Below are 10,510 nucleotides of genomic sequence, written 5' to 3' on the forward strand. Positions count from 1 at the left end.
CCTACATGCTGTCTAAACTGTGGAAAAGTTATTATAATTTGTAACATCAATGTTTTAGTCCCTCCTCCCCTTCCAGGAATTCAAATGAAGCAGAAAGAGAAAAACTGTTTTGCAGCTGGATTTCAGTATATTTATTCATACTTCTCAATAAAAGACCAGAGGAGTGTAACAGGCAGGGGTATTAGTGGAGACTGGAAGATAATTAGGAGAGACCTTTCTAATAAGGAATTGTAGGTTCAAAGAGCAATCATTTTGGCTGCCATCTGAAAGCAGGAAGGGGGCAGAAAAAGGACACAAATAATAAAAAACTAACAATCAATAGTAAATGAAGACCAACTGCTAATTTTTTAAGAATATGGCATTCGGCAACATACTGAAAGTTTGCTTAACGGAGTAAGATGCCTAAAGGGCATCTAAAGCCCTGATTGCTATTGAGTGTCCTGGGTTTAGTTCTGACCAGGCTGCTTTCTGCACTGAGTTTGTAGGGAGCATGTATGTATACCTACAAGTGCTGTCGGACTGAGGACTGCATTAACAAGCCATGTGGTCCCCGATCTGATAGAAAATCAAACCTGCCCAATCGAAATCTGCCCAATTTTAGACTAGATGTTGGTCAGGGAGGCCTGTTGGGGGTGCAGATAAGCTGCCAAATCTGTCTAAAGGACCCCAATGGGCGCTGAAATCTGTCTGTGTATGGCCACCTTTACAGATGTCTTGCACATGCCCCCCATATACTGCTTAACCCTTGTCATTATTAAAGTGGGGGTCATTTATAAAGTACGCCATATTTAAAAAGCTTTAAGGTCATTCGCACTGCAAATAAAAATTTTGCAATTACGTTTGCACATTAAGTGCACCAGTCTTGTCCAGCTTTAGAAATATAAATACGGGCAGGACAAATATGTTCACTGTGCAAATAATTCTGTGCGCAAATTTTATAAATGACCCCCAGTAAATCTTGTATTTTAATGCAGAACTGACTCTTGTGCAAATATCTTTTGAGTACATGAAGAAAAAGGTGCCCATACACACAGATATTATCATTTGAAATCAGGTTTCATATGATATTCGGTGCGTGTATGGCGGGTTGATGAGGCAACAAACATTGACAAAAAGCCTTGGATACTGGTCTCACAGTCGATCGGCAGGACTGAAAATTTTGATTTGGGCGTCTTCGAAGGTGCCCAAACATTGTAACGTAATGCTGAATCGTCAGATAGGGGTAAAGAATTCCTTCGTTTTTACCTGCATATCTAAAGGTAAAGGTGATACCGCACATTGCCGATGAGAATACTGCAGTACAAAGCGACTGTTTGGCTTAGCCTTCTGATCAATTAGTCATGGAATATTTTGAATGTGAACATCTGATAAGCTCTAGATCCCTTCCTAATACAAACACATACATGCTGGGCTTTCATTGGGAAACACATCTCATTTTATACAATAAAATCATTCAGATTTAATATTATAATTAAAATGCATTCAAGCAGAACAGACTCCCACATTTGCTTGAGATATGGAATCTCGGCCAAGCCTCTGTGTAAATAACTCAGGGTGGCCACCTATGTATATTTGTATCACAATACTGACTGTGCAGTGCTTTATTCCATAGAAACAGTTATGTAATACATTAGGGATCTCTAGCCTCAAGCTCAACGGCTGCAGTTAAATTATAGCTCCCACAGTCCCTTGATATGAGACTTGCATTTGTGATCCAACAAAAACCGAGTAAAAGTGTGCTGATCTCTATAAAGGTGGCCATACACGCACCGATATTATCGTACGAAACCTCGTTTCGTACGATAATCGGTGCGTGTATGGTATGTCAGCGAGCCGACCGATGTCGCAGGAAGCTGCTGAAATCGGTCAGCTCGTCGATCGGCCAGGTTAGAAAATTTTGATCGGGCGCCATAGAAGGCGCCTGACCAAAATTCTCCCTTCAGAGCTGAATCGGCAGAAGGAGGTAGAAATCCTATTGTTTCTACCTCCTTACCTGCCGATTCAGCCCTGAATGGTGTGTGGCGGATCTGACGATGTTTCGTGCGACCGATGGTCGTACGAAACATCGTCGGATCGCCACGTGTATGGCCAGGTTTATGAGAGGTTACTTTACCCTGCCCCTGAGCAGTTACCCACAATCTCCCCTACGTTAAGCTCTTTAATTTTGCAGAAAATCAAGATTATCTTTACTTTCAAAGCCTTAAAACCCTTATGGGGAGGTTTATGTACAACCTGACGCAAGATAATTGGTTCCCTTAAGATCCTATAAATAACTATTGTCTATGGGATGTATTTATTAACACTGGACAAACATCACCAGTGACGTTGCCCATAGCAACAAATCAGATCTTTGCTTTTGTGGTGATGTCTCCTATGTTAATAAATAAATGCAACACAGCAATTGACATTGTTAACCATGGCTGTGAGCTCCTGTCTCTCCCTACACAGAAATGATATATTTACAGTAATGATGGCTATTATAAGTCACAATAGCCAAATAGTAAGTTAGCAGGTCAGTTCCTTTTAAGATGGGGACAGACAGTGACTATTTATTGGACTTGTTGGGGCTGTTAGGCCTCTGTGTACTTCAAATACCAGGGCCTGAGTAATAGCTACAAGAGACTCTTTGCGTTAACTTTTAGTATTACGTAGAGAGTGCTAATCTGAGACAATTTGCAATTGGTCTTCATTTTTTATTACTGTTAGTTTTTTTATTTATTATTTTATTATATATTAATTTATTATTATTATATTACTTTATGTTCCACAACTCTCCAGTTTGGAATTTCAGCAGTTATCTGGTTGCTAGGGTCCACTTTACCTTAGTAACCAGGAATTGATATATGAATAGTAGAGGGGCCGAACAAAAAGATAAGTAATAAGTAACAATGACACTAACATTTGTAGCCTCACAGAGCAATAGTTTTTTGGCTGCTGGGTCAGTGACCCCCATTTGAGAGCTGGAAAGATGCAGAGGAAGAAGGCAAATAATTAAAAAATTATAAAAGATACAACATGAAGACCAAATGAAAAGTTGCTTAGAATTGGCCATTCTATAACACATTAAAAGTTAACTTTAATGTGAACTGCCCCATAACACTCCCTTACACACTGTGTTACCCTCGATCTTCCCCATCCTAAAATGGTACAGGTTGAGGGTATGGGGAGTACAGGTGCTTAGTGGGGTCACCTTTGGTGGGTCTGTACAAGCCCCATGAGTGGTATATGCCACACTCTTATATCAATAAGTATCAGTGTTAATACTTCTGTTATTGTCCCAGTAGCAAGACAGATGTATCCCTTTACTATATTATATGGAACATAAATATTATATAGGCCTGTCCTGCAGCTCAGTCTATGCAGGTGAATGATACATGTGCTTTAAATGAACCAAGTAGCATCTTTAGTTGTTTTCCTTCTGAAAAAGGGTACATGTGCATGTGTTTAAACTCCTATATCATTGAAATAAAACATACATATTTGACTTTTGTTTTACATTTTACTCCATGTTTTGTCTTTATATGATTCTTCAAATAGCTTCTACCATGGGAAATTAATGACTTGACTCTAAAACGGCATCACCTGCTGGATTAATATGAGCTATACCTACTTTCTTTTCCTGTGCATTGCTCCTTTAAAGAGAAGACAGGGTGTGCCATGAGTAACTATGGAAACTTCAAGCTGGGAATAAAGGCAAATCTGCTCCCAACCCGCTTAGAAAAGGCAGCAGAGCAGCCTCACAGAGCCACAGGGATGAGGTAGAAGAAGAGAAGGAGCTGAGAGACACCTGATGGAAGGGCCATTGCCATAGGCACATTATAGGAACCTACATCATTATGCCTGGGCTGCTGTAATGGACTGGAAACTGGATCTCAGGTCAGCAGATTAAGCGAGGGGGGTGAGGAAGGGACCTTTAGAAAATGGGTCAGAATGTGGGTCCCTTTTATTGTCTTTTATTGTCATTACTGATGCCTGTTTCTTGCAGATTTAAAGTCAAGTTAATATTCCTAAACCTTAAACCAGTTGTTGGAGCCTGAGAAGTTGACTCATCATGAAGGTAATATACGTCCCCACATATATACTGTATATATATATATATATATATATATATATATATATATAAAAATCATATTTCATAATGCTGTAGTGGATTGTGACTCCCAACTCTTAGTACTATAGTTGCACCCAAGGCCCATGTTTCACTTACAGTAGCAGTGCCTTTCCCAATGAACAGCAAATCAGAGTGCCAATAAGTACTTTTGTCCAACTGTCAATTACAGGAGTCGCAACACTAGCTTGGATCCAATTAAGCCTTGAGTAAGATGGCGTATTATGGGAATTGTCTGAATTGTACCTTGATATAAGACAGCGTACATACATGTTATTATGCATTATGGTCTGTAACTAGTGAGGCTCAAGCTGTTTCAAAGCATTTCTGCATCTGCTTTTGTTTCTCTATAGAGCTTATGTAAAATGTCATGCAAGTGATGTGCAATTGTATAGGGCAATGATATTTTTATCTATATAATACACAAGAATCATGTATATCCTGTAAATTATAATCTTATAAACAGAGCTTAGTGATGTCATTAGTTATAATCGCTGCTCAGTAATGTAATCATGTGACTCACTAAACCTTGTGCCCCCTGTTGTAAAATATGAATATATTAGATGTCACTCAAGAGTTCCATGGCCTGTATAAAAGAACTTAGAACTTAGCCTTTTATGCTTTCATATGGCCATGGAACTCCTTAGTGACTTTTGATATCTTTATATTTTACAATAGGGAATGCATTATTCACTATGTAGCAACAAGGCCCTATGTAGCAGTGTCTGTTCCACGCAGCAGGTCAGTACCAACCTTTACTTAGTGCTCCAGCATGGGCAGTAAATAGGTGTTCGCAGGAGCAGTACCTAACATAAGAAGCTGTTTTAAAAAGGACATTTGACATTTAATGTTGTAGAATAGTGCAGTGTTCTGTCTCTTCAGTTATAAAAGTGTCAGCCCTCCTACCAAGCCACTAGCTTTAACATACGTTACTGTCATACTGAATGGTTTGTTGTTACAGAAGGACAAATAAACACTAGTATTGTGCGCAATCATACACCAACAATATAAATATAAATGTACAAACACAAACATGTTCATGTAAGATTTCCAGTTTCCGTAGCTCTGGTACCATATTTTTGCTTTGCCATATACCATAAATGACATGCTCTGTTTCTCTTTCCATTCAGCAATGAAGAACTGGCACAGAAAGGCTTAGCTTCATGCCAGCCATGAGAGGTCTTCTTGCTCCACAAAATACCTTCTTAGATACCATAGCGACGAGGTTTGATGGAACTCGTGAGTCATATTTTCTATATTACACATGCTCTACTCCTCTTGTTTCATAAATTAGCACTCTGTTCTTTCCCACACATATTATAACACATACATGTGCAGAACACATTGTCTATAATTAGAGTTTTACACCTTGTAGAAATTAATTGAGCATTGTATTAATGAGCATATAATATGACAGTAAATACAAATATGGGACCTATTATACAGAATGCTCAGGACCTTGGGTTTTTTAGATAAGGGATCTCCATCCTTCAAGTCTTCTAAAAAATAATTTAAACACTAAAAAACTCCAGTAGGATTATTTTGCCTCCAATAAATACTAATTCTATCTTAGCTGGGATCAAGAACTGTTTTATTATTACAGAGAAAAAGGAAATATGTTTAAAAATTTTGAATTATGTGAATTAAATGGAGTCCATGGGAGATGGCTTTCCTGTAATTTGAAGTTTTCTGGATAACGGATTCCATACCTGTACAACAAAGCAACTTTTTAGGCCAATTTCAGCTTGATTATGTATTATGGTTGGCTGGAATCATTTCTGGTATTTGGTTATAATTATTATCTCTAAAGTAAATCCCTTTTTCCTTAATTTGTGCTTTTTACAATGCCATACATATATTTGTGTGATACTTTTTTAAGAGGTTTAAACTTGCGCAGAAATAAGCTATCATAAAGTTTCAGCGCTAAACAATACAAGAGAAGTTTAATCACCTCCTTAATTATAGGCTTCATATATATTATAGGAACAAGTGCTGGTAAAGCGGCAGGGACTTGGAAGTGAATGTTAAGTCTATTCTGAATAAAGCCGGAGCAATGTAATCATGAGAAGGCAGTGAGGGTTGCTCAGCAGCCTCCATACAGCAGAACCACATTGAGCTCTGCACATTCTGTCCTCCCCCTGTGTAACCGGCAGTGAGAGGGAAGGCTGCTGCAGCAATATATAAACGCAAAACTATCTACTGAATGGTAGTGTGTTGGGGGTATCCTTAATGGAGAAGGATCTAGGGGTTTTTGTTGATAACAAGTTGTCTAATTCCAGGCAGTGTCATTCTGTGGCTACTAAAGCAAATAAAGTGCTGTCTTGTATAAAAAAGGGCATTGACTCAAGGGATGAGAACATAATTTTGCCCCTTTATAGGTCCCTGGTAAGGCCTCACCTTGAGTATGCAGTGCAGTTTTGGGCTCCAGTCCTTAAGAAGGATATTAATGAGCTGGAGAGAGTGCAGAGACGTGCAACTAAACTGGTTAAGGGGATGGAAGATTTAAACTATGAGGTTAGACTGTCGAGGTTGGGGTTGTTTTCTCTGGAAAAGAGGCGCTTGCGAGGGGACATGATTACTCTGTACAAGTACATTAGAGGGGATTATAGGCAGTTGGGGGATGTTCTTTTTTCCCATAAAAACAATCAACACACCAGAGGTCACCCCTTTAGATTAGAGGAAAGGAGTTTCCATTTGAAGCAGCGTAGGTGGTTTTTCACGGTGAGGGCAGTGAGGTTGTGGAATGCCCTTCCTAGTGATGTGGTAATGGCAGATTCTGTTAATGCCTTTAAGAGGGGCCTGGATGAGTTCTTGATCAATCAGAATATCCAAGGCTATTGTGATACTAATATCTACAGTTAGTACTAGTGGTTGTATTTATAGTTTATGTATGTGAGTGTATAGATTGGTAGGTGTGGGTTAGATGTGCTGGATTTACTTGGATGGGTTGAACTTGATGGACACAGGTCTTTTTTCAACCCTATGTAACTATGTAACTATGTAATAATGACACTCTTTAGCTCTCTCGCCTCCCCAGGAGAATGTTAGCTTGTTATTTATATGGAGGGTGGCAATGGGAAACAAACTGGATAACTTGGGGAATAAGCCAACAACGGAATAGAAGCTTAAATTTATCCGTGAGACATCAGAGGACTGTAGGTTGTTTTTGAATATGGAGAAGATTAAATTATTTTTTATTATAAAATATTATTTTAAATGTATTGTAGTAGACATTAGGCACAGGGTTCTGAATTTACCGAAAAAAACCTCAAGTCCAGTCTAGATTTTTTCTTTTCGCCCATTGAAATTTTTTTCAATAAAAAGTTAAAAAAGAGAGATACAATCATTTCAAAGTTATTGCAGTTAATGGGGCTGATGGCAGTTGACACTGTCTCCCTTTTTCCCATTTCTTAAAGCAGCCATGAAGCAATTTCATTGGTCCCAAGATAATGCCACACATGCAGAGTCCCAAGCCTACCATAATAGGGCAATCATATTGGGGTTACCTTGACGTAGGTATGTTGGTTTATCAAAGCAGGGGTCCCCAACCTTTTTTAACTGTGAGCAACATTTAAATATAAAGAAATTTAGGGAGCAACGCAAGCATGAAAAAAGCAGTCCATTGTAGACTGGCAGATTCCAGAAGCATCTGTTTGTCAGTACAAACTCCAAAACTTGTCTCCAAGCCAGGAATTTAAAAATAAGCACCTGCTTTGAGGCCACTGAGAGCAACCACAAAGGGACTGGTGAGCAACATATTGGGGTTCACTGTTTTAGGGTACATTATAGTGTACAACCTGTAAACAAAAGGAACTGTAGCTGTGGTTCCTATTCAAACTGGAAATATTGCTTATAACAACTATCATTTTCTTAATATCGTTCAGATGAAAAGGTATACAATACTTGCTTGCTTAGACTGCATGAAATATGAAGCAAGGTAGTGGTACTTATCCTATAGAGTTCAGTATGCTAAATGTTCCTTGTGCTGCTGTACTGCCTGTGTTACAATACCAGGTAAAAATGGCTAGTGTGAGTATGATTCTCATTGTCTTTTATTCTGCAGATAGTAACTTTGTTCTTGGGAACGCTCAGCTTCCTCCGTCTTTCCCAGTGGTGTACTGCTCAGATGGATTCTGTGAGCTCACGGGTTTTGCCCGGGCAGAAGTCATGCAGAGATCCTGTGCCTGTAGCTTTCTCTATGGAGGGGACACCACTGAGCACATTCAGCACTGCATCCTGCAAGCTCTGAGAGAGAAACAGGAGCTCAAAGCAGAGCTGGTTCTTAGCAAGAAAAATGGTGAGTTAGATGTCACTTTGATTGGTTTGTTTCACACTAATGTATCCATATACTGTACAAATAACTGTACAACATCCAAGTGGCTTATTCAGCTTCTTCAGCTTCTTCCTTCTGCTCAGAACAACTGGTTGGCTTCATAAATGTAACAATATAAAACGGTTAGGCCCATGTCCTGGTTGGTTGTATAACAATTATGTTGTCCCATATACTGTATGGTTACTTTACTGTATTTTACTAAAGATTAATATACAACATTTTAAAGCGTACAAAACAAGCACTCCCTAAAAATGATTTCTCACAGAAACGTACAATATGCTCATAGAAGCCAGATACAAAAGCCAGAAACCTAGGGCACAAGTCAAGGAACAGAAAGTGATAACCAAAGAAAGGTGGAAATATGAGACTGTACTATATACCAGAAGGGAGAATTAGAGGCAATAAAGGAGAGTAGCTGAATGCGAGGGTAGATATGACCCCCTCTAGATACTGGTATTTATATATAACATAATTATGGGGCAATTCAACATTAGGTACAATGTTTTTAGTAACCAAGTAACCAATTAGTATGTAGTATTTACTAATTTATTGTTTGAAAAGCAAACATCTGATTCCTGGGGGTTACTGGTCCTAAAGCAATTTTTACATCTGTTACTAATGCCCCCTTCTCTTCTGAATAATTGATTGGCCCATTAAAATACAAAACAATTAAAGAACAGAAAGTAGGACAGTTAGTCTACTGTGAATGATAAACACAGTGCTGTCCTATGTTTTCCTCATTGCAGGCTGATTATGTGACATACCAGATATGTAGGGCTGAGTTATATAAAAGTGACAATGCCACACATGGATTGGTATATGGAAGATATAAACAAGCTTGGGCAGAACATATTTTGAATGCCCCATCTTGCCCATTGTCCTTCAGGAAAATAACGTTTTACTTGTTTGTACAGGTTGTTCTTTCTGGTGCCTACTGGATCTGGTGCCAATCAAGAATGAAAAGGGGGAAGTGGTTCTATTTCTTATCTCCTTTAAAGACATCACAGACACCAAATTTGGAACAGATGCAGAAAGCTGGAAGGAATCAGGTATAGGAAAGAACTTTTGTGTATTCAACGAGAACTTTTGGACTGATAATGCCAAATGGGGTGCATCAAGATTGTATTGACCGGCGCTGGGCCATGACAGGATAAAGAGCAGAACCTTCTTGTATAGGAGGATTTAGAAATATAGTTTTTGTGCATGCCGCGGTTAACTTTTGTTTATGGATTCTTGTCTTGACAGAAAGCACTGAGTATCAAGATTGTGCAGTAGGCAAAGGATTCAAAGCAGATCGTAGGTGGAGCAGGACCATTCTGTACCATCTCTCGGGCCAACTGCAGAGACAGAACAGCACCAAAGCCAAACTTGGCAAGGTACTGACTCAGTTTTCAGATACGGGTGAAACATTCATCAGGAACCATAGATTGGTAATGTTTGGAATGCTGCATTATAGCATTTCTATCCAGATTTGGGTCCTGGGCCAGATGCAGCTCCCCAAGTGAATTTTCTGGCTACACAATGGCCCCATAGATTTACTTGTATGAAATAAATAATAAAATGAATCTAATTAATTCACCTGAACACTTGGGGGCCCATTTACTTACTCACGAACGGGCCGAATGCGTCCGATTGCGTTTTTTTCGTAATGATCGGTATTTTGCGATTTTTTCGGAAAATTATCGCGACTTTTTCGTTACCAATACGATTTTTGCGGAAAAACGCGGGTTTTTCGTAGCCATTCCGAAAGTTGCGATTTTTTCGTAGCGTTAAAACTTGCGCAAAAAGTTGCGATTTTTTCGTAGTGTTAAAACTTGCGCAAAACGTCGTGCCTTTTAAGTTTTAACGCTACGAAAAAAACGCAACTTTTCGCGCAAGTTTTAACGCTACGAAAAAATCGCAACTTTCGGAATGGCTACAAAAAACTCGCGTTTTTTCGCGCAAATCGTATTGGTAACGAAAAAGTCGTGATAATTTCCGAAAAGTCGTAAAGGCGCCGAAAAAATTGCAAAAAATACGAAAAAGTCGCAAAATGTTCGTTTTCCAATCAGAATTTTTCCAATTCGGAT

The 10,510-nt window shown here is 39.0% G+C and overlaps 1 protein-coding gene across 1 annotated transcript in view; it reads left to right on the forward strand.

The window, feature by feature from the left end:
• The first annotated feature begins 2,892 nt into the window (after positions 1-2,892).
• Positions 2,893-10,510, forward strand: part of kcnh3 (potassium channel, voltage gated eag related subfamily H, member 3) — a 20,436-nt gene continuing 12,818 nt past the window's right edge. The window contains exons 1-6 of the mRNA XM_031897156.1: positions 2,893-3,876; positions 3,986-4,057; positions 5,239-5,347; positions 8,172-8,405; positions 9,356-9,490; positions 9,687-9,817. Of these exons, the coding sequence (XP_031753016.1) occupies positions 5,272-5,347; positions 8,172-8,405; positions 9,356-9,490; positions 9,687-9,817 (576 nt within the window). The 5' untranslated portion in view covers positions 2,893-3,876; positions 3,986-4,057; positions 5,239-5,271. The remainder of the gene's footprint in view (positions 3,877-3,985; positions 4,058-5,238; positions 5,348-8,171; positions 8,406-9,355; positions 9,491-9,686; positions 9,818-10,510) is intronic.

This window comes from Xenopus tropicalis, chromosome 2 (assembly GCF_000004195.4).
Source record: "Xenopus tropicalis strain Nigerian chromosome 2, UCB_Xtro_10.0, whole genome shotgun sequence".
Classification (NCBI taxonomy): domain Eukaryota; kingdom Metazoa; phylum Chordata; class Amphibia; order Anura; family Pipidae; genus Xenopus; species Xenopus tropicalis.